Source organism: Lytechinus variegatus, chromosome 7, assembly GCF_018143015.1.
Source record: "Lytechinus variegatus isolate NC3 chromosome 7, Lvar_3.0, whole genome shotgun sequence".
NCBI lineage: Eukaryota > Metazoa > Echinodermata > Echinoidea > Temnopleuroida > Toxopneustidae > Lytechinus > Lytechinus variegatus.
The window spans coordinates 38084291-38108683 of record NC_054746.1 but is presented as its reverse complement, the minus strand read 5'-3'; the positions used below and the strand labels follow the sequence as shown (position 1 = coordinate 38108683).

Below are 24393 nucleotides of genomic sequence, written 5' to 3'. Positions count from 1 at the left end.
AAACTAAAAGGTCAGACAGGAATTACTTGCTTTAGAGACTTTCAAGACCCAATAGCATACCGATTGAACATTAAGAATTCTTCCAGTAAGCATATCTCTCCATGTGTAGCAGGTAACTGGCTCACACACTTGGTCTGCTCGCTTGGCATTCTTAGGCATGGTTTATATTGAAACCTTGATGATTTGTTGCTGACTTCCATTTTGTCTGTAACTCTGTAAGTTATTGTCAAATAAATATACTCAACAAAGGAATATGGTATACCTCTCATTTAACCCTGGAAGTAATAAATGGGCAATTATCACCTATGAATTGATGTTTATTGTGGTAAACATTTGAACATGTTTAATCTTTTGTTATCTATTAACTTTTATATGTAGGTGTCTTATTGTTGATTAAAAATGATGGTGTTATGTGATTCCTTAGTTGTAGAATTCACAGTTTCTGGGTTTAGATGTTTGTGAAACAAACAGTGGCAAGTCCTTTTATAAGAAAAAATAAATATAATACAGAACAAGTTTCCATCCATTAAGTTTCCATTTTCTGTGTGTCTTGTATTGTATATTTACCATACAGCCTATGAATGAAGATGCAGAACCTGTGTTGATAGAAGAAATAAATGAGAAGAGATCATTTGATTTTCCCATCAAAGGACATGTGGAACTAGGTGAAGAGCTAGACATCATTAGATTAAAGTAAGTAAATAATTATGAAAGCAGAAAAATACAAGCTTATGTATATAAAAAATAAAATGCTGAAAATAGTTTTCCTTGGAAAAAAATAATCAACAGACCTACCATTTACCAACATTAATTGTCTTCATTGAAATGTGTGTAATTAAAATTGACGTCCCTGATGTCTCTGAAAATTCTTGAACGGTAATTGTAAAGTTCTTAGCTGTGGGAAGATTATGACCATTTTAGAGATCTATAGTGTTCATGAAATTCAACCCCAAGACCTCTAATTCAGTGATATACGTGCAAAACTAGTGTGATGGCATTCTCTTTGATTTTTGAAAGCTACAAACTTCAACAACAATTTTGTACACCAAGTATTTTAAAAATATGTTGCTGAGACAATCAACTTCTTTAAGTTGCTAGACTAATAAAGTTCTTTGAAGTTGATACAAGCTAAGACAGAGTAGTCCAGAATTGCGTGTATAAATCCATTACATCATTCAACATGGCTCATGATATAAAAAAAATCATGATGACATTGGATCATATTATTGGATCATATAATTCATCATGATCTCTCTCTCTCTGTCCCCTTCTAGGAATCTTGGACATACCACAGGCCACCGATCATACTTTTTAAAAGGAGCTGGAGCAATGCTAGAAGATGCTCTTGTTAGATTCACTTTGGATAGATTAATCAAGAAACATGGCTTTAAGATCATCAAAGTACCTGATATTATCAAACCAGTTGTATTTGTAAGTATCTCTATGGTCATCTTTTTTGCATGGACGGTGGTTTTGCAAAAGCTAGTCTGCATGTATGAAGCAAATAATAGAAGTAATCTAAGTATTACATATTATTATGTCTTTGTTTTCATTTGACCCAGAATGGGTAGGAGGTAGATGTATTAGCAATTATTTGAATATTTCTCTCTGAAAAGATTCTTGCTACCATGCTTGCAGAAAATGGTGATGAAAGGTGTGACAGCTATAATTCACGGTTAATCTGTGTCATTACAAAACATGATTAAATGCACCTTTCTATAAAGAGACATACATGTACATTAAATTTAGCAGCTATTCTGATGTTACTTTCTGACATATATTTGGAAGATGAGGAATGTCTCTTTTTCTGTGTCTTTAATTCTTGAATTAGGAAGGATGTGGAATGAGGACTGAAGGTCTTCATACTCAGGTTTATCGTCTATCATCTGACCACCATGATACTGATATGTGTTTAGCTGGGACGGCTGAAGTTGGCATTGCAGGTATTCATCTTCCCTCATTCAGGAAATTTCTTGTGTAAATATGAGTAAACATATGACTTTTGAACATTTTTTGTAGAGGATATAATTACTGAAGAGCAAATACATCATGAAAGTGTATATGTTGAAGAAGGAATGTAGCAACTCTTCTTTGCGGGAAGAATGAGAGAGACCCCTCAAAATAAAGTGTCCTCAATGCACTGCTTTACAGCCCTCCCCTAAAAAATCCTCCGTAATTTGTGAATGTAAAATGTTTTTACATCCAGTTCATACATACTAGATTGAGTAATTAAAAGAACAAAAATTGTTTCTGCAAATTCAAGAAATCAATAAGTGGCTGTTTGATAATGATGATGCACAGCATTTATATAGCGCCATACATCTGTCAAAGACATGCCAAGATGCTTTTTTTTGAGGAGCCAGCCAATCTGGGTCGCCTAGAACGGCGCGCACACAGAACTGTGACCCGCAGTTTTAAGTTGGTGAGAAATTGGCCCAAATTTGTTCACCTTTACAGAGTTGATATTTTTAGGGGAAAAAATGTATATGAACTGATTTATCCTTGATTTTTCAGGATATTTAATGAACAGGACGATACCAATGTCTGAGCTTCCTATGAAGCTAGCTGCTATGAGTCGATGCTATCGAGCTGAGACAGCTCACAGTGCTGATGCTAGAGGACTCTATAGAGTACACCAGTTTACTAAGGTAGGAATTTAACATTTTTAAAGAAGATGAATACATCTTCATGTTTTTAGGAAATCATTGCAGTGTTGCTTATGACATTATCTACTGAAAATAATTGTATATTTTCTGATGGAAAAGGGGCAGTCTTAAAAACTTTAGAAAAATACTTCTAGTCAGTTTGCGGAAACGGGATATTTATTTTACCCCATTTTAAATTAATGAGCTTTGTTTTAATGAGCATTATTGTATTCTATTTTTCACTTAAGTATATTGAGTTTTTATCATGAATCACACCTTTATTCTCCATTGGGAAATCTGAAAATAAGGAAGAATATTTTGTTCCCATTTGATGACAGAAGGTCTTGTTGAGTCATCAAAATATAAACACCAGTCGTGACCAGTGAAAAGTGTTATAAATTACTCTTTAGGTGTGCTTGTGACAAATATAATTCATGAATCATGTTTTTAATAGTGAAGAAACAGTGAATATCTCAATTTCCAAATTTTTCATCGACTTCAATTTGATAAATTGAATGAGATGTTTTATAAGGTGTGAAGTACAATAAAATTAATTGATTAGCAATAATTATAAATTGAAGTGTTTTTATCATTTCAGGTGGAGATGTTTTGTGTAGCAGCTAATGAGAGAGAAAATGAAAGTGAGGAAATCTTTCATGAATTTGTAGGAATCCAACGGGACCTGTTCAGAGATTTAGGATTGCATTTCCAGTAAGTACTATCATTTATTTATTGCCCGTTTTAATCAATTATTTAGAGAGACATTGTCTTTACCAGATCAACCTAAACACCTCTCATTGCCATGTGCATATAATGTATTACACAAGTATATATTGAACTTTCAGTGTACATGTAAATTCAAAATAATTATTTTGTTGTTGCAAAATATAATGAGTTCTTTCATATTGGGCCAAAAAAGGGAAATTAAAATTTCATGTCATTAATAATGTTGCTAAAAAAATGTAATTTGGAGTTGAGTAAGAAAAAAAAATGTCAGTTAAAACTGGCTGAGAATTGATTATCAAAATACATGATTAAGAAGTACTGAATGTATGTAATGGTTAATTTAGATACTGTACTGTTTCGTTAGGATATTAGATATGCCTGCCCATGACTTAGGAGCTCCTGCATATAGGAAATTTGACATGGAAGCCTGGATGCCTCACAGGAAAGCTTATGGAGAGGTGAGAACAAAGTGTAAATAAATTTGAAATAAGAATACTACTCCATACTCCCCATACTCGTCCATTTTTGTAAATACCTTTGAGTTCAACCTCAAGTCTAAGTGGCTAGTCACCCTAGGTTAATTCACATTACATATTCTGTCTAAATTTGCAGTAGCACATCTCTGTTAATGTATTTCTACTGGTTACTGACTTCTTTGTATGGGCATGATTCTACAGAATTTGAAGAGATACATTTAGTAACATTTATTGCAAAAGGTCCTGGAGTTTGTGATGTAGAAGACCTGTGCATATTCTTGTAGTTCAAGATTGAGATGAGTGAAAGTGGAAATTACTTTTAGCAGAAAGAAGTAGTGCAGTTTGTTGTACCCGTTGGGTGATTTCAAGTATGGTGTTGAAATCTGGTGTTGGTGTTGGGACAACACCAGCTACAACACCGTACTTGAAATCACGCTGGTGTTGGGATTGACCTCGGAAAATATGACATATTTCCGGCAGTTTGTGTTGAGCTCTGGTGTTGAATGTCGTCTGCTGAACCGAGCATTACAGCTGGTGTTGATGATCTACGTGCAATTTCCCTATTCACCAACACCAACCCCCAGGGATTGGGAAAATCGTGATTTCAAGTTCGGTGTTGGTGTTGATGAACTGTAGTTCACGAACAGGAGGTGAACACGATGAAACACCCCCGTAAAATTATCTATTACAGTTAAGATGAGCGCAAATCATTAGAGTTTTACACATTTTAATGAAAAATAATATTTATGCTTTCTGATTATTGCAGTGATTTTAACCTGTGCATTCTGTACGATAAGATTTTACTGCAATTTCTTCCTGATTTCACTTTTTTCGTTGAGAATTTCTCGCGTAAAGTTGAGATGATCAGCAGCGCAGAGGCGTGACGTCATAGGATATCGATAACGCGATCGGTATCGCTCCTCTGAACTCAGCTCGGTGTTGGGGCTCGGTTCAGCAGCCTTTTCACGCTCTCAACACCAACACCGAACACCGTACTTGAAATCACCCATTCACTCTTTCAAGAATCTGATTTGCTATATCTGCTGATGCTGAAGTGATTTCTGATGAAGATTTATTTATTCTTGGAACCAGCGCCCCTTAAAATTTCTCTGTTGCAAAACTTCTGCTTGAACTTAAAGTGGGAAGCTGAAAGGGGCTGATAAAAAAGATTTCTGAGTATTGTTCGATGAAATAAATGTAGGTCAAGAAAGATGTAAATAAATCAAACTTTAACTTCATCTGACATATGAAATGTCATTAGAAAAATCAACTCTGAGGTTCTTTTGTGAAAGATTCTCCAATAGGAGGGAAGAATGTTTAGATTTTTAGTAGCATTATTTGGTTATTATGACCATTTCCCCAAGCATTTGAAAACAAGACTGTAGCTATCGTAGCATGCAGCATGAGTAAGTTTCGGTGTAGCACTATTTGCTCTCAGTACAGCACTGTTGGCTTTCAGAGTAGTGCTTACTTTCTTCTGTGGGTTGATTTATGCTTCCTGACTAAAGTGACTGAGTGGTTACCCTTGCTCAGTCAAATGACGTTATAATGCCTTGTCCAAATATATCCACTGAGTGCACACATGTTTTAGGATGTTGCTCTGCTCCACACATCACTTGAACGTGTCTGTATTCCTTCTGCCTCTTGCTTGACTTATCAAGGCATTAGTAAATGTGGATCCAGAGATCTACAGGAGCAAAAGAAAGGTGGTTTGTTCCTCTCTCTGTTGACAGGTGGAGAAGATGACATAGGCATCCCATGATGAACATGGTGTTGTTGGGCGATTCCATGCTATTGAAATTAGCCATTTTTCACAACAATTTTCAGCCTGATGTCCAAACAAACGAGGAACTTCAATTTGTTAATTTGTTGATTTGTTGTAATGATGAAGTACTACTGGCTAGTCATATAAGAAATGACAACCAACAAAAATATGCTGTGCATGGGTGAGTAAGAGTTGAAAATGTTGCGTGTCGTATGGGACATTTCTGAGTCCTGTACGACACAACATTTTCACCTTTCATTCACACATAATCCAAACATGTTTGTTTGGTAATCACATGACATGACAACCACTTTAACTTCATCATTGACAAAAAATGATTTTTTTTATTGCTCAAGCAATCAGATAAGAGACTAGAGATTGTTGTCAAAATGTCCCATACTACATGGAATTGCCTTGTTCTATTTTACAAAGGCACATACTCCATTCATGTTCCCCATGTAGTGTGTTCTGTCCTGAAAGTTGATAATAGATGTAGAATAAAAATCTTTTCAAACGAGTTAAAGATGCCGTTTACTTTGGATCTCTCATCTGTAGTTGCCATCTCTAGAAGCACATTGATTACCTTGCTGTAGTCTTCATCAAATAACTCAAGCTGACAAGATAAAACATATTCTTTTTTTCTCCTTTTCTCTTTTGTTTTTTGAATTTATGAAATATTTTTGATGCCTTGTCATATTTTTGCATTCCACTTTTTATAATAGTTAGCAGCTCTGTGCTTATACATGTGATACTGTCTTATTCATTATTCACATAATAATGTAGGTCATTATGTCATGATTTCATTTCAATGACTTCTTTTTCTCCCCTTTACAAAAGGTTTCCAGTACTTCAAACTGCACAGACTTTCAGAGCAGACGACTTCACATCCAATATAAACCAAGCCCAGAAAGTCCAGCTAAATATGTTCACACAGTAAGTTATATGTACATCTTTATGAAATATGCTCTCTTTGCCCCACTAATTATTCATGAAGAGTAGAAAATAGGATAATTCAATTTGTGAGCTTGACATTTTCTGAACTGAATGCAGATTGAGGTCTTTGAATTACAATTGTAAATGAAACTTTCTCTGTAAGAAACTTTCTCTATAAGAAATATGATAGAGTCCATTTGGCGTATGTGAACAATGATTATCAAATAATTTTGAACCTTTTTATCATCAGAAACCTGAACGCAATGTAATGTACTGTATGTGAATTAATCTGCATTTGTGATACGCTCGAAGGCCGCACAATCAATAGTCTATCTTCATCATAACATTTTGAATGGTATATATTATATTCTCGTGTACTTCGGTCTTCATAGTATCATAATGGCGAAAGCCCAAGCAACGGCTGTCCTTTTAAGGACAAATAAAGGCATCACATATCAATTAAACCTGAAGATACAAAAATGAAACTCAACACTCTAAGTATATTTGAAAACTAAAGGAAGCAAGCACCAATTTTTTTCAAATTAACGTGGGGGATAGAAAAGAAGTATAACACTAACCTAAGAAAGAGAGGGCTCGGCAATCTCTGCCTAGAAGAGAAGTACATCATTATCACCAATGGCGAAAAGTGCCTCAACAAAAGGTCAGAAATTATATCAAGTGCCGACACCGAACAAGACACCCATCAAACAAATCAGGTGTGACGGCCCATCCCAGCACGCAGAGTCAACCAAGTCTTTTATTCATTTTTTTTTTTTGGAGGGGGGAGGCCTGAATTTCAAACATGGCCCATGTGCATATATAGAAGGGCCGTTGATCTGATTAAATATTGGGGTCACAGGTCAAAGGTAATAGGTTACAGAGGTCATTATGTGAAAATTTCAAAAGGTAGGTTTGTAAAATGTTCTTAACTCTTCATGCATTCACCTGTAAACCCCATGTGTGTTGCATTATTTTAGCAGTGATCCACTCTACGCAGTATTATACACTGTTATTTAGAGTGCCATAACTTTTTATCTGATCATTTTGAAAGAAAATGTTGTGTAGCAAACTTGTAGAGTGTTTCCTGGGCTTTCTTATTATATATAAATTTATTGGATAAATTATGGAAAAATGTATAGTAAATTACATTTTCTAAATGCTTTCTCCTAATACTTCCAACAAAATTTAGCCCCCCTTTTACTTTGGTTCTTGTGTTAGTGGCATGATTTTTATTTATCCACTTGGACTGTTCATTACATAAGCTTTGTATTGATACCAAAATTATGATAATCTGATAAAAATAGCCCATATATAGTGGAAAATAAAAGAGAGTAAATTTTTGCCTGGTCAAGGTAATGTCCTCCATTACAAGGGTCTCATTCACATTCGTGCCATGAGTCACAGACTCCTAACAATAAACCTGGCCATGGTATTGTTTGTGAGGAGGGTTTTATTGATTTTCTCCTCTCCTTTTTCAATGAACTTCCTGGCTGTGATCAGGATGTATTGATTTTTTGGGAAAACTCAATGATTCTGTAATTTGTAAACTGCGATAATCCGTCGAACGCTAAACTAATGTCGCACGCGCATGCAATTGTTCGAAAAACAATGGGACAGGGGACGTCTATGGAAAATGTGTGGTCGTGCAAAATGCGAACGAAACATGCCTACGGATGTGCAATAATGCGAACGTAACGCATGAAGAGTTTATCTGGCAATGGCGGAAGAATAAATATTGAGTGCAAGCAATCAGCAATCCATGTAGTAATCTTGGAATTATAGTCGTTTATTAGATGATGTGAATGTCAGTATGGTCTCTAAACTTGCATTCAATCATTGTTTCAAAATTTTGATGAATTTTTAAAAATTTCTCCCCCCTCCCCAGTTGAATGGTACAGCTTGTGCAGTGCCTCGCCTGATCATTGCCATCTTGGAGAACAACCAACAGAGGGATGGAAGTATTGTAATCCCTGAACCACTTCAACCATACATGGATGGGATGAGAGAGATTACAAGACCTGCATCAGGGAAGCTACATTTTACAAGATTATGATGGTTGGTGATTACCATTCTAGAGAACAATGAGTGGAGAGAACAGTGATCCCTGAACCTTTTCAACCAAACATGGATGATTGCCAAACTTAGAAGAGATTTATATATAGATCAGATGGTATGCATGATAATACTACGGTAGTATTAATACTACAACTCCTATTGGATGCTGTTTCATTACATGATTGCCAGTTGTATAGAGTGGTGCAAGTCTTCCACTACCAGACATGTAAAGTTGAATTGGCATTAGATTTCCTTCATGAAACGAAGGAAGAATTTTCCCAGTAAAAAGTATAATCTATACTTGTATGAATATATATATGTGTTTGGATCTACCCCTTATCGACCACCTGATGTTGAAATCATGATATCAATACATTTTTTCTTAAGATTTACCTGAAATTAATCTCAAGTAAAAATTTTTGTAGATTCACGTCACTCAACTCCGATAAGTTCTACCAGCATGGAGTGCCGTGATGTCCAAAAAAAGTTGTTTTCTTTGCCCTATTTTACCCCTTTTTAAGAACCGACCACTCGCCATCTATTGACAGAGATGCTAAACATCTAGACAAAAAAAAAATCAGATCGAATATCCTTAAAATAATATTTTCATGAAAACTCAACAAAAGCACCAGCCTGTTAGCCTCGGGCCAGTAAAATGTTAGTGCTCTAGTTTTTTTTTTGTGACCAACGAAGGGCAACTACCTGAATTTTCATTCTATGGTGGCAAAACAGATAAAAAAAGTAATGTACAAACTCGTCAAGCGTAAAATTTGCACATCATTTAATTTAATTTATCATTTAATTTAGCTCGAGCAAAGGCCAATCGGGTATCATGGTTCATCCGCATTTGAAACGGGGGCTTCTCACTGAACCAATTGTTCATATCATTTTATTTACGCTGTGTTAAAGGGAAAGTTCATGCTGACAAAAAGTTTATCGCAATAATAGCAGAAAATATTGGCCAAGGTTTGAGGAAAATCCATCAAAGAATAATTAAGTTTTTAGAATTTAAAGTTTTTGGTTTGTGACGTCGTTCATGTATTCAAGCAGCTTTCCCACATATCGTATGGTAAAAAATCAATGAAATGTCATTTTCTCAGAAAATTGGAAATCGTTTTTACTGTACCTTCAGTATATCAACAGACGAACAAACTATCAAAAATTGAAATTTATGTGTTTCATATTACATAACATATGGGGCTGCTGCTCGTTAATGACGTCACAAATCCCAGTCCAGCCTGAGAACAACTCCTCACCCAACTCTACTCTCTTCAACAACCTGCATGCTACATCAACCTCTCTTGCATTCCTCTGTGCATCTTGGTACTCCTTGCAATCTAGCCCAATTCTGTCAAAAGTTTACAGCCCAATTTTCATATGTCCAAAGTATAAAGTCATGACCTCTTGTGGAGGGACTTCAAAAGCTGTCTTCCTGGCCTTTGGTACGGCAAGTTTAGGCTGTTCATTCTCTGGTTGGAAGGATGGATGCTGGACAATAATACTGTTTGTATTGTGAGTAGTACCTTTTCCACTCACTGTTTCTTCTTCAAAATTATTATTGTCATAAACAAGAGTGGAGAAAATAGGCTGAATACCACACTATCACCAAGCCCATTTATGATGCCAATGAGTTTGGCTGAACCTGTCAGATGCCATACTGCCATTCCTAGAGCATTATGCTTTGGTAGTACACATCTCCCTTTGTTCATTCTCTGGTTGGATGCTAGATAATAATGCCATTTGTATTGTGAGTAGTACCTTTTCCCACTTACTGTTTCTTCTCCAAAATCATTGTTGTCCTAAACAAGAGTGGAGGAAATAGGCTGAATACCACACTATCACCAAGCCCATTTAGGATGCCAATGAGTTGGGCTGAACCTGTCAGATGCCATACTGCCATTCCTAGAGCATTATGCTTTGGTAGTACACATCTCCCTTCGTTCATTCTCTGGTTGGATGCTAGACAATAATGCCATTTGTATTGTGAGTAGTACCCTTTCCCACTTACTGTTTCTTCTCCAAAATCATTGTTGTCCTAAACAAGAGTGGAGGAAATAGGCTGAATACCACACTATCACCAAGCCCATTTAGGATGCCAATGAGTTGGGCTGAACCTGTCAGATGCCATACTGCCATTCCTAGAGCATTATGCTTCGGTAGTACACATCTCCCTTCGTTCATTCTCTGGTTGGATGCTGGACAATGATGCCATTTGTATTGTGAGTAGTACCTTTTCCACTTAGTGTTTCCTCTCTAAAATCATTGTTGTCCTAAACAAGAGTGGAGGAAATAGGCTGAATACCATCGGGAAGTATTTCATGACCCAATGGAAGTGGCCGTTTGACAAGGACAGTGTTATGTTCAAGGACCACTGGCCTTGACACACTATGGCCAAGCCCATTTAGGATGCCAATAAGTTTGGCTTAACCTGACAGATGCCATACTGCCATTCCTAGAGCATTATGCTTCGGTAGTACACATGTCCCCTTTGTTTTTAGGTACATTATGTCTTCTGCGAGGGAGAGAATCTTCCATTCTTCATCAGTTGACCCTTCCACCATATCTTCTTATGTCTCTTGATTGATTCCAGACATCCACGGTAGGAAATTGAAAAGTTTCCAAGGAACACACATCTTACTTTGCTCAATGGTTAGGTAGTCTGATGTTGGAGGCCAAGGTGTCTTCAAGTCTATTCCCTCTAGTGAATTCTTGATGATTCCAGCAGCAGTATATGAAGTTCTCAGAATTAGCTCATCTGAGCGAAATTTTGCTTTGCATATACTACCATCACTCTCGCTCTGACTTTCATTATTGTAGACCTCTGTCAGTCCTGCCAACATTTGGAAATCAAAGAGGAGTCCCAACCGCGATACTCTAGCTGCATGGAGCTCAGCCACAGTACTAATGGCAAGTGTCAATTAACTCTGGAATAATGCCCTCATTGGTCCTACAAGGGGACTACATTTCAAATTGAAATCATCTTTCAAGTACTTCTTGGAAAACGGGGGGGGGGGGGGGGGGGGGAATAACTGAGAAATTTCACCTTGAAGAGTAGCATTATGGAGCATTTAAAATTTTATCTTATGACCTGTGTAGAGCTTGATAGGTGGCCTTTTTGTTTTTCTCAGTACTATAGGAAGATCCAATCTGCAAATGGGACAAAATAATCACGAGATCCTTGCTTCTAGTTTTTTTTGGTGAACAGTCCAACTGACAAAGGGGTTTCAATATGACTCCTGAAACCAGTATTTGACACAGGTTTATAGATTGACGGTCAGTTTTGAAGCCTTGAATTAGCTGTTGGGCAGCAAGACTCACTGTCTTTCTTATAGTTTTATTTAATCACCTCCAGGGATGATTTTTTTGAAGCATATGATGCATTTTGCCTTTTCATTTGTATCCATCTTGCCTTTTTCCTGAAAGAAAAATAATGCATGTTATTTGAAAGAGAGAGATTCAATAAACAATTTATTAAAAACTTGACTATATAGCAACAGAACAGAAGTGGCTACAAAGAATTGTTAATTTCCCTCCCAAGGAAATATATTTCTATCCCCAATATGTCTCAAATAGAGATTTACAAACACTTTGAAGTCAGGCATCTAAAATTCCATGCTTTGTATTCTTAAAAGTAAAATGTGGCTGGAGCATTTATAGCTTTATTCTTATATTAATATGTGCAACAAGAGTAAAAGGTTACAGATAATAAAGATTAAATCTTAATTATCACTCTCCATAATTTGTAATTTCTATATTTCTTATTTAAGTGTTACAAAAATAGTTGGAGGACTTGAAGTCATATCTTACCTTTACAGTAGACATCATTGGAAGTCAATCACTTGTTTCATTGCTGCTATTCATCTCTTACATGATTATGTCATTTCAAATCCTGCTCCAAACTGGTATATGATGTTGATGAACATTAGATGTCATACTCAATGGTTAGAACAATTATTTTTCACAATAAATGCGTGGCAATAAGTAAAAAACAGAATATTGCTTCATATACCCATAGCACAGTAACAATTGAGCACTATTACAGCAAATCTATGTCTATGAACAACTACAGGATTTCTTAGAAGTTCCCCCATGCCATATATGTCACCACCTCATTTCACATTCCACCTGTCTATGCCTCAATGTTATCACCATCAGTATTCTATGTGTTGTCATCTCTTGCTTGTACTAGTCACCACATTGTCATTTCTCTTTTTTTTTAATGCCTCAACCATTCAAAGCAAATAGGAAATATCAGTCAAACGTTTTTCAATCGTTTATGTGTTTATTAACGTTTATAAACTAACATTAACTAACTTTGTAATTCATTAATATTCTCTTCATTTCTATCATGTCGGCCCAAACCATCATTTCACTGCAATCCAACTTTCTCACAAGTAGAGATTATAAATGTTCCATACTTATAGATACTTATAGATGGCAGTCATATGGACATTCAAGATGGCCTCTAAATCTGATGACAAGGAACAAAAATTAATATTAATGAAATCTTTGGTATCACAAACACAATAATTGCCATCAATTCCAATGATTTTTAGGTAATGAAAATCTTTAAGCCTTGATGTAGATCTTGATTGCCCTTTTTGTCAAGTTCAAGTTTGGCAACGTAATTGTTAGGACACAAGTGGTATGGGACTATTCACTTCAGCGCTGTGAATCTGTTTGAACTTGAGAAAAATATAATTTTGGTTAAGATTTCTTCATGCTACTATGTTATGTACTGTCTATTCTGTGCTTTTTCAATATTGGGTAGAGTTTTTTTTTTTTTTGGGGGGGGTTGCTGTTGGGTGTCGCTTCTTACAGTCCTGACAAGTGCTTCTCCTCTTGCACTCCTTTGAGCGATGACCAGCCTTAAAACACCTATAGCACAAGCCCTTTTCAATAATTAATTTTTTCTTCTTGACCATCTCCCATCTTAAAAAGGTAGGGCATTCTTCCAGGGTGTGGGACTTCTTACAAACTAAGCAAGATATGGGCCCTTGCTTCCATTGATCAGTCTTTCCTTTCTGATTCCTACTGGTAGTAGCATCTGTTGCTAATGCTCTGACCTCTGATGCTACAGACCTTCCTCTCTCAGATCTTGATTCCTTCAAACTGTGAACAGAGGTGATAGGACAGCAAGCAATCTCCTCTAGGAAACATGCAAAAAGTTTGAGGGGTTAGGCCCACCCCCAGTTTTTCTTGTCTCCCTGGTGTATGCGCCATACTCTTTTTTTTTGCCGAGAACCTAAATCTCTTCCATTGCTCTTTCATTTGATTTAGAGTCCACTTTTGTCCATACATATTTACAAATTGTTGATGAATTTATTTCCAAGCATCGATTTTCTTTGAGTTTCAAGTGTGATTGGTAACCTTATTAATCATTTGGATCCTGTCTGCTCTTGATTCAATTAAATGATTCTTCTCGCAATTCTGCCAATTTGGTTTCCTGTCCCTCTTAATTCCTGTATCCTCCATGATTATTAATTAATTGATTAATGAATATGCAACAAAGGTTTGCACTGAGCATGCTCAGAAATTCTGTGAACTGAGCATGCCCAGTGACTCAGGATTAAAGTTTTGTCCATGGACTCCATGAGTCGATTGACGTGAACCACTTTCCCAACTCAATGTGCAATACACTATACACGCATCTCTACAACATGTTTTATTTACGACCATATACAAATGATGTACACAGTTTAATTTACTCCTCGCACCACACTAGCACAAGAAACACGATATATCCCACAACACTAGTAGGATAATACACAGTCATGTTTCTTTCATTCAAACTTCACAGACACTGTGTTTTTGAACGATAACAACGTATGTCACAGGCCACAGGCATACATAACTCACATTGCACTGTCACACTCTGAGACGACATTGGCACGGTACAAAAGGTGATTGAAAATTGTCAAAGAAATACTTTGAGACCAGAGGCCGATCCAGGAAAATTCTGGATCTGCCCGTTTCAAACTCTCCAGGACATGCCCCCATTTGTTACAAGCAACCTCCAGAACACTTCCCAGATTTACTTATACAACATTGCATTCTTTGCAAACATAACACCAACAACAATATGCAAACCAAAAGTGAAATGCTCTCATCACCCTTGCTCCTTATTTTAGTCTCCTCTCAACTCATATTTACAACATGGCATATTCTCATAACACCATACTATTATTCACAAATCACCAAACTCTGTATATTGCTGGGACGGCTCTCCTGTCATCCTCCTCTTTTTTGTGTAATCTGCCCATTCTGCTTTTTCTCCGAATTTGAATCGCTTCCACTGGGTGCAGATCTCTCTTAGACTCCATCTGTCTCTTCTTCAGTCAGTCGGCAAGCCCTGAAAAAGTGGCTTCTTTTATCCAAGTGATATTCATGACTAGAGGGTTTTTGCATTGTTAATGAGCTTGGTGCGAACCAAAACACCTCTTTTTATTCGGCCATTGCTGCTCTAAATATTGACCAAATTTCATGTTTTTGGTATCTTTGTAAAGAAGAAGAATCATTCTTTTATGTCATGTGTTTGGACTTTTAAAAGAATGTTGTAATATAGGGAAAACTTTTGATATAAAACATGAAACAAAATATTTTTTTTCATGCAACAAAAGTTGTTGTTTTCACACTTAATTTCTGTTTGAGCACAAATGATTTTTAAATCATGATAAAGCTGAAGATCTAAGCTTAAATATGATATAATTTTTATAAGAAGATGTATTTTAGATGGGTCAGCAGCCAGCTTTTCATAGGCCAAGTACATTTAGCAGCTAAAAAACAAGAATACTGCGCTCTGATTGGTCATAGAGACCACATACCCACACAAATTCCAATGTTCCCCACACTGGGCCTCTGCAAGGTCACACTCACCATGTGGTAATCTCTTCAAATTACCCGCGCCTGTTGTTGTGAAAACATTATTCAGCCAATCAGAACTCTGGATTTTATGTTACTCAGAAATTTTAGAAATCTCGTCTTGCATCTTTATGGAAAAAGCTGGCTGCTGACCCATCTAAAAGATGCCTCATATCAAGAGTGACATTGTAAGAAGGTATAGAGTTTGAGGTTTCTGATGATATAAATAATGTTGGTACCTAAAACACAAAATGTTGCACAATTTGCAAGTGAAAACAGAGGAAGAAAATTCTGTTTGATGCATCTTTTCAGGTAAAAAATTAACTTATTTATCAAAATATTTTATTCAAAAGAAATAGCCAATATATAAACGTAACATTTACTCTTCCCCATGGTACAAAAATAATCAATTTTACTCAAGGAGAAAGTGGTTAAATTCTTTGAGAAAGAAAGTCTCACAATTCACGAGATTTTGCAGGGACATGAATTCAGCCACGAGAGGACTTGGATAAATCTTGCCCATTTGCTCATTATCTCAGGGGCTTGCCGACTGACTGTTCTTACTGGGCCTGAAACTTGCCTTGAATTTCTTCCCAGGCCTTTAGTGTTGCTGAATTCCCCTGGTAGTTGTTTTTTCTTCTCGATTAAACTTATCTTTGTAATTCCCCATGAGATGCAGAAGGAGAGTTTTCTTGGTACTATCCCAATTCTTTTTCATGACCTTTGGGCTTTCCTCCATGGTTATTGTAACCTATTACGATGACAAAATTAACTTACTCTAAAGTACATATAGAAATCAAAATAAGATGAAATCTGATACTTGCTGCACATGTGCAATAGAAGCAGACAAGATATCTCCTTCAATTCCACCTGCACAGTAATCTATTACCACCATGATTCAACTTTTTCTGATGTTGATATATTTCCTGAATATCTTTAAATATATTCAGTATTTTTTCCCCTTAGTTGCAAAGAAATATATACTTGTCTTTTCCAAATTTTTGGCTTGATTTTGTGCATTACTTCGATAGACCCAATGGGTGATTTCAAGTACGGTGTTCAGTGTTGGTGTTGAGAGCGTGAATTCGTCCCTGAACCGAGCTCCAACACCGAGCTGGGTTCAGAGGAACGATACCGATCACGTTATCGATAGCTCAACACCACCGTCAACACCAAACTATGTCACTACTCGTTCGCGGTAAACTTCGACGATAAAACGAAATCCACATACAAATTGATCAAATAAGTCCATATTTTTTAATTTGAAAGTATGAATATAAGAAATTTCTAGAAAAAAAATGTTCCCTATACACAAATCGTGTGCAATGTTACTCGTTCAAATCTTGTTTGACTGTTAAATATGTTTAACCACGGACATGTAAGAGAGGACGTAGCAGTCATGGGCATCTTTTGTTGTGACGTATGCTACGTGTACTGTGCATGTGTGTGAGTGGTATTTTTGGTTGAGTTCGTGAGTCTCGTTTGGTCCATTCTGGTAGTGTCATGTTGTAGTTTAAAATAAATTATGTATACATTGTTCAAGTGGAAAAAAATCAAGTAATCAATTAAAAAAGAAAATATCCACAATTGATTGTTTGTGTCTTCCTGATACTGTGGTTAGTGTGAAAGGCAGAACTACTAAACCAAGACCAACAGCATCATCCTAATTTATAGTTTGGCATGTCTGGATATACTTTTTTCATATCAATTGTGAATGATCTTTGATTGTCAAACTTTTGACTTTTTATTATCATTTGCATTCTGTTTTGTCTTGCATACGTACCAGGGGATCCATATCCCAAAGGAAGTGCCATTTTTCTTCTGTAAAATTAACTTGACACTAAACAAAGTCTTTATGTAGTGAAATAATTTTACAAGCAAACAAAGTCACATAATGTATACCTGCATGGCTCTAAAAGGGGAGGGAGCAGGTCATACTTGGGATGGGGGCATTCTAACAAAAACATGATATCATTATCTAACTCATTTCCAAGTTGAAGAAAAAAAATACATTGATTTTGTTTTTGTGATCAATGTTGAAAAGAAAATACTGCTTTTATAAAGGCAATAATGTTCTAAATTGACAGATTTGTCAGAATATTATCACAGTATCCACAAACCAACAAGTAACATAATTTGTGACTTGCTAGAAAAATTAAAAGTTTGATCAAATTTAGTTAACATTGAAAAAGTTTTCATGTCGGCCTAGCAGATCAAGATTCACATAAAAGACAAATGTTCCGCATTCAAGGTTTCACAATATCCATCTTTTATTTTGCAATCACCATAAAACACATATTTACACACCAATACACATTTATGTCAGAATCAAGTCATCAAAAGTCATATTTCATAATAACAATAAAAATATAGAACTCTAATTGTAGGTCTACTAGAATATCGTGATCATTATAATTTATATTCTACATTGACATATCAAATTCTAAGTTTTCATTAGTGAAGACCTAATAATCATGTTGCAGATCTAGTCCTGACCTTAAGATTAAGCATGCCAGGGCCAAACATACATCATTACATGTACTAGGTCTAAGCCCATTGGCATTGATTGGATCTAACTTTACTTTTTAGATCTAAAAAGTAAAAGTTAGATAAGCCTATGCTAAAGTCATCATGGTCATATCATTTATGTAGACCGTTATACCCGGACCAGTTACAAGTCTAGATGTAACTAAAGATTCTAAATTATTACGTACTGATTATCAATATCGCGTTCAACCAAAACGTTGATTTTATTGTGATTTCGATTGTGAAATTGAGACTCTATTACGGCTTAATTTGACTGGCCTTATGCTGCAGCTGGCCGACCGGTAAGCCAGGCTCCAGCTACTGCATGAGCTATCCTAACGTTGGGCCTACAGCCCCTACAGCTAGCCCGGCATTAGCTCGATCGAGGCTCGAGCGATCTCGCCGACTACCGAAAAATAGGCCATGTGAAAGTCCAGGTCGTGAAAATTGTTTTTGCGGGAAAGGAAATCGCAATAAATTTATCTTTATTAATCGATCATCTACATATGACACTTACCAAGAAAGCAAAGATTTGGCAAGGCTATATTCTCTTCAATAGAATTTACGGCAACAAAGTTTAATCAGGTAAGTTAATACTCAATCGACTTCATTTCCGAGGCTTTAGGCTATATTTTAAGGCTTATCTGAAACATGTGTTGTGAAGCTAATTAGCATAAGAAATGCAAATCAGTGTTGGTCATGCGTGGACATACCGGTAGTCTTTTCTCTCAACCAATACACACAATTACTGTGCACGCTCCATAGTCCTTGTGTATAGAATTTGGAGTGTAAAATCGAGTTGGGATTGCTCAATCTATTCAGTCGTCCTGTTGATGAAGACTAGAATATATGGCAGGGGCGGATCCAGGGATTTCTAAGGGGGGATGAAATTTTTCAGAGGAAAAATTTGACAAGCCCCCCCCCCAAAAAAAATGTTTTCAACCACAAATTAAGCAAAAAAAAGTCTTCAATTTCAAAAGAGGGGGCAAACCTCGGTTTTAATGGCATTTTTACATTATACATTTTGCTTCTCAAAGGCCCCCCTCCCCCTGGATCTGCGCCTGCTTTGTGGTGATTTTGGAAAGAGTTAATGTTGCTGTTAAGTGTTGTCGATACAAAATTAGACCCCCAACTTCCTTTCTCCTTTTGGGGGGCTCATAATAATTTATGTTGAACTTTGAACTATTTCTACTGATAACATTTCACTTTGTGAGTAAATTGAAATCTGTCGATAAAAGGAGATTTAATTGAACTGAATTTTATTTATGTGTTTTTACACAGCTTAGTTCGACGGAGAAAGTCGCAAGTGAAAGAATTATGAATGAACATTACAAAAATCAAATATTACTCCTCGAGAGAAGAATTTGAATTAGTAGTTTGTAAATCGGTTTGTGATGTTTTACTGATCAAGAGCAAGAAATTCATACGAGGTAATTTGTGTATCTGTTATGCAGATACGACATGGCAACCAAACATTTGGAGGGAAAAAAAATACCTCCTTTGGCTGCCATGCGATTTTCTTTTAGTTGCGACAATCTCCATCTTAGCTGAGTCGCTCCTATTGCCCTTTCCACAATTTGTCGTAACTTCGTTACATCAAGATTGTATCGTTCTTCTTCAGCACTGAGATTTGGTTTAACCACTCTATGTATCACTGATGGGTGAAGATTTCTGTAGGCAGGATCTCCCAAGACGACGTAGTCACCTGGCAAATCGTCAAGAAACTGCATGAAAGTCATGCTCCACTCTGTTGCTGTTTTGTTGTGTGTTGCTCCAGATAATCCTGCATGATTTTTTTTAATTAGTCATCGGGGAGGGCGGGGCAGGAGAAATAAAAAAAGAGAAAAAGAACGTTGTTGAATAATGTACACTGGGGAGGAAGTGGCAGAGTGCCCCATAATTTTATGACTCTAGTATTTGTTTTTAAAAAAGGGAAACAAAGAAAATTAAATGCTTCTGTAAAATGGACGTGTTATGACCACCCCCATCCCTTATGATTAGTTGTCAGATAAAAAAAATAAATTAAATATATAGAGCCTTTCAGTTGTCAGAAAATCTTCTGATGAAAATTCCAGGAAAAGTCAATAGGTATAAAGCCTAATTAAAATAGCAAAAAATCTGAAATAGGCATAGTATAATAACAATAACATAAATTGAGGAAAATAATCCGTTCTCAAATAGGATATGCGATATTGGAGTATTAAATAGTTCTTGAAAGTGATTGTTTGAAATTGTTTTGAAAACAGGTTGTTTGGATTGATTTCCATCCAGTGTTTGGATCAATGACTTTTTCAAGCCTCATGTTCTTCTGTAATAACTCTGATGTTATTTCCGTGTTGAAAATGTTTTATGAAAACATATTTACCGGTTATTATATGACGAACTTGCCCAAATTTATCAGTAATGAGTTGGGTATTGATCGAATCACAAGATTTCCCATGACCACAAAAATAAGTGTCTCCCGCGTGGTCTGGACGTTGGATTCGGGAAATGTAGCCATCAATGTAAAGGATCACTTGCTTCATCTTTATGAAGAAGAGAAGAAAAAATACAGGAGTGATTCACAAATAAACAACAAAATAAACTTTATCCTTCAAAATTAATATAAATATATGTAGAATAAACATCCATGTTCACAGGGGGCGTCGATCTATGATTCCAATCCATGGCGTAATGAGTTAAATTGTTTTGAGGGGTCATGCGTATAAACTGGAAAATTGTATCTTCAGAAAAGTTACGAGCAAGCAAAAAAGAAATCAACATTTTATCACAAAAAATAAATATTGTGATAGATTTTGACGTAATATTCAGAAAAATAATACCCCCTTCCCTCTTTCGTTTTCTCTTTCTTTGTCTTATTGTTAATTCTCGTTTAGGACTTAGAGGAGGATACAGCGCTACGCTTATAGGCCTGGATTGGAATTGTCAAATTATTGTTTTCTAAAAGAGTGTTTATGAATATTCTCGATTCTTTGTCTTAATACATTAAACTCTATTCTGCATGACGCTGGGAATAAAAGTTCATAAAGGGCATGGGCAGAAATCCCAGGGGACCATTTGGAAAGGGGGGGGGGCAAAATATCAAATGCCCCCTATTTTGTGGTAGTTTGTTAAAAATACATCATTCCAAATGATCTTACATTTTGGGTGATAACGTTTTTTTTTACTTGTCAATTAAATGGGCTTACAGCTTGGTTGATAACCCTTTTCTTTTTTTTCTTGTCAAATTTATCCGGACGAAATGGGTTTCCTTTTTTTGTGATGATTTTTTTTCTTATTTTTTGCGTGTCAAATTTTTCTTGATTCCCTGTCTTGTTGTGGAAATATCATTCCGCCCATGATAAGGAGGGGGGGGGGGACTCCCGTTGAATACTACACCTCTTCATGTCCCCTTTCTACTTCCATCATATTCCATCGACACTCGCTGCTCCTTCTCTTGGTTTAAATACCTTCTTAATATTTTCTCTCTCTCTTTTTGATCTATTCTCCCCCCCCCACACATGTACTTCTCTATCTATTTCTTTCTGCAATCTTACTTCTTTGCATTTCTATCTCTTTTATTTTCATTAATATCTCTTTCCTTTTCGCCGTGTAGGGAGGAGGTGGATCCAGATTGACCATATGGGTGAAGCCTAGATCAACGCCTGCCTATTGGCTAACCTAAGTAGCATTACCTACCTGCCCATCTGGCATCTCAATGCGTGAACTCAATTGCTCGAATTCATGCTCAGCTCTCGGAAGCGAAATATAGTCGGACGCCTTTTCATAGATAAAATTCGTGGTCAATCTGGTATGTCGAAATGCAGTTGAGGTTGCAATACCTGATGAATGTCCCAGCTGACGATAATACCCTCCTCCCGCTAGATAATTTAGTAGTGTCTCAGTCATTTTTTTCTGATTTTAGCTGACCACTAGGGCCCGCCCTCCTCCATAAATTGAATTCTTCTGCCAGTTTGAGTTATATAATGTTCATTTAGCCGACAATTCTTGATGGAATATTCTTCGGCAGATGCCGGAACTCTATTATAATTCGGGCGCCGGCGATGTTGTCCGAAACGAAACATAGTTGAAATTATAACCAAACAAACAAAAAATCAAAATAAAATGAGAAAACTGAACGATGATCACGGCATATGTACGTTAGCAACACCGAACTTGAAATCACGATTTTCCCGATCCCTGGAGGTCGGTGTTGGGGAATGGGGAAATTGCACGCAGATCGTCAACACCAGCTCTGATGCTCGGTGTAGCAGACGGCATTAAGCACCAGCGCTCGACACGAACTACCGGAAATACATCATATTTTCCGAGGTCAACCCCAACACCAGCGTGATTTCAAATACGGTGTTGTGGCTGGTGTTGTCACAAACACCAACACCAGCTTTCAACACCGTACTTGAAATCACCCAATGTGTGTATTCCTTGTCATAAGCCACCCAGGAAAAGTGGGTTTGACCAATATGGGGGCCTACTCCTCCTGCATACACAACACTGACAGGGTTTTCATTCTTTTCATCATCTGTTTCGATGTCTTCTCACTTATCTTCAATGAGGATGGTGGCTCTACCTGACTTAGTTTTCTCCCTTTCCTTTCGACAACCTGTGCTTCTTTCTTCCTCAGACCTGATCAGCTTGAGAAACACATGGTTTTCTGTGCGAACTCCAGAAGCCCTGTAGTAGTTAATGGAGACTCTCTTCTTATGTGTTGCTTCAGGAGAAATCGTTCTTGCTGACAAGAGCAGTTCCCCTCACTATGTGCCTGTCATTAGTTCCTCCTTCCTTGAGCTTGTCATCTTGGATCCAGGAAGTGTATCATTCATCAGTTCCTGCATCATCTTTTTGCCCTTAAATACAGTCCTGAGGAAGAGCCCTACCAGATGTGTTCCCACAAGCCAGGACTGTGGTGGTGGCAATCCGTTGTGATGTTACCACATTCGTCGTGGATCGTTGATCTGTACAAGCTACCTTCGGAGATTTGTGTTCAAAATTCATGTTGGTTTCATCAACATTGTAGATGTACTAGGACTTATCACAGAGACCATAATTGTCCATGACATGAGAGAGATCCTTAAAATAAGTTGAAAGAACTTCTTCCGTTGTTAACTTTGCCCGGTTCACCTGCAACTTGCTTGGTGCAACAAGGTCACATATCTGGCCACCTTTGCCTAAAAAGATGGAACCAAGAATCTAACAGGAGACTTCCCATTGCTTTTCCCCTCTCTTCTACCAAGTTTATCTGCGATGCTTGTTGCTATATGAATAAACTGAAGAAAAAATATGCAAAAAAGGCAAAGTATTAGAATAATGCATTCATCCTTATTTCAATTTATTCATACATCTCACATATTCAAAAATTCATGGTTTAAAATATGAACAAAATAACTAAAAACTATTCAATTACTTGGGATTTTGTTAGTTCATAGCTATACTATGATAGCTTGTGAAGATGCTTTTCTATGGCTCTCTTGCCTTGCTGGGTCAGTATAGAACCTCTACCAGGATCCATGCTTGATTTAACGTTTCCTCTTAGTCTATCTAATAGAGCTGTTTTGGAGATTTATTCTCTTCTTACTGAGGCAACTTTTTACAAAGGCGAGAGCTCGCTCAGTTTTCTCAAGGATAATTCCTTTGTTGTATTTCTCTGCTCAGAAAGAAAAATATTAATGAATATTCTGAGAGAAGTATTTCAAAAATAGATATCATGTGATTAAAGTAATCTATTCTATGAACCACTGTTTTAGTTTTCATGAACTATTTCTATGCTTGCAACGCATTCATCAGCATTTTGTCTACCTGTTCTCAGGTGCTTGCTACCCTGTTCTTGGCATGCTTGCACCCTACCTATTTTTGACACATTCGTCACCGTCATCAGCCAGCATACCTTTCTTTATTACAATCATACTTTTCTCCTTTCTCTTATTTATTTCTAAAACTTCAGTACTTCAGTAATTATCATATTTATCTTTGGTGTTATCTCTTTCCAGAGCTACCTCATAACATGTATAAAACATATGCATATGTTTTATACATGTTATGAGGTGTATAAAACATATGCATATGAGCGTAGCTGGCGAAATACAGACAACTATATGACATAATTGTGTTTGGAGATTGTCAACATTAGCAACAAAATATTGATGGAAATGTTAATTTGAATATAGGTTTTTAAAAAATAATACAACCATATATTTCATGAATTCCATCAACTTCCTGTTTTTTCATTTTGCTTGATGCTGTGAGTCTGGATCAATTAGGTTGCGTATTGTGCCTGTAATAATCTTTTGTGTACCTAGATTGTATGCTAGAATACCATGGTAAGATAGCAGTCGGTTTAAAAACAGGTGGTCGATAGGTAGTGGAGTCACTATACATTATGTTCTTACTATACATGCTTATAATTTCATAA

At 36.6% G+C, this 24393-nt stretch overlaps 2 protein-coding genes across 2 annotated transcripts in view; one reads left to right on the top strand and one right to left on the bottom strand.

The window, feature by feature from the left end:
* Positions 1 to 9706, top strand: part of LOC121419214 (serine--tRNA ligase, mitochondrial-like) — a 40557-nt gene extending 30851 nt beyond the window's left edge. Inside the window, exons 5-12 of the mRNA XM_041613572.1 lie at positions 575 to 693; positions 1275 to 1431; positions 1832 to 1943; positions 2515 to 2648; positions 3244 to 3356; positions 3736 to 3829; positions 6450 to 6545; positions 8431 to 9706. Of these exons, the coding sequence (XP_041469506.1) occupies positions 575 to 693; positions 1275 to 1431; positions 1832 to 1943; positions 2515 to 2648; positions 3244 to 3356; positions 3736 to 3829; positions 6450 to 6545; positions 8431 to 8598 (993 nt within the window). The 3' untranslated portion in view covers positions 8599 to 9706. The remainder of the gene's footprint in view (positions 1 to 574; positions 694 to 1274; positions 1432 to 1831; positions 1944 to 2514; positions 2649 to 3243; positions 3357 to 3735; positions 3830 to 6449; positions 6546 to 8430) is intronic.
* A 9269-nt stretch (positions 9707 to 18975) lies between these two features.
* LOC121419213 lies at positions 18976 to 21071 on the bottom strand. Its single transcript, XM_041613570.1, has 2 exons — positions 20353 to 21071; positions 18976 to 19770 (listed from the first exon to the last, which is right to left on the bottom strand). The coding sequence occupies exons 1-2, from the start codon at positions 20510 to 20512 to the stop codon at positions 19409 to 19411; spliced, it is 522 nt and encodes a 173-aa protein (XP_041469504.1). The 5' UTR covers positions 20513 to 21071; the 3' UTR covers positions 18976 to 19408.
* Between the last annotated feature and the right edge of the window lie 3322 nt (positions 21072 to 24393).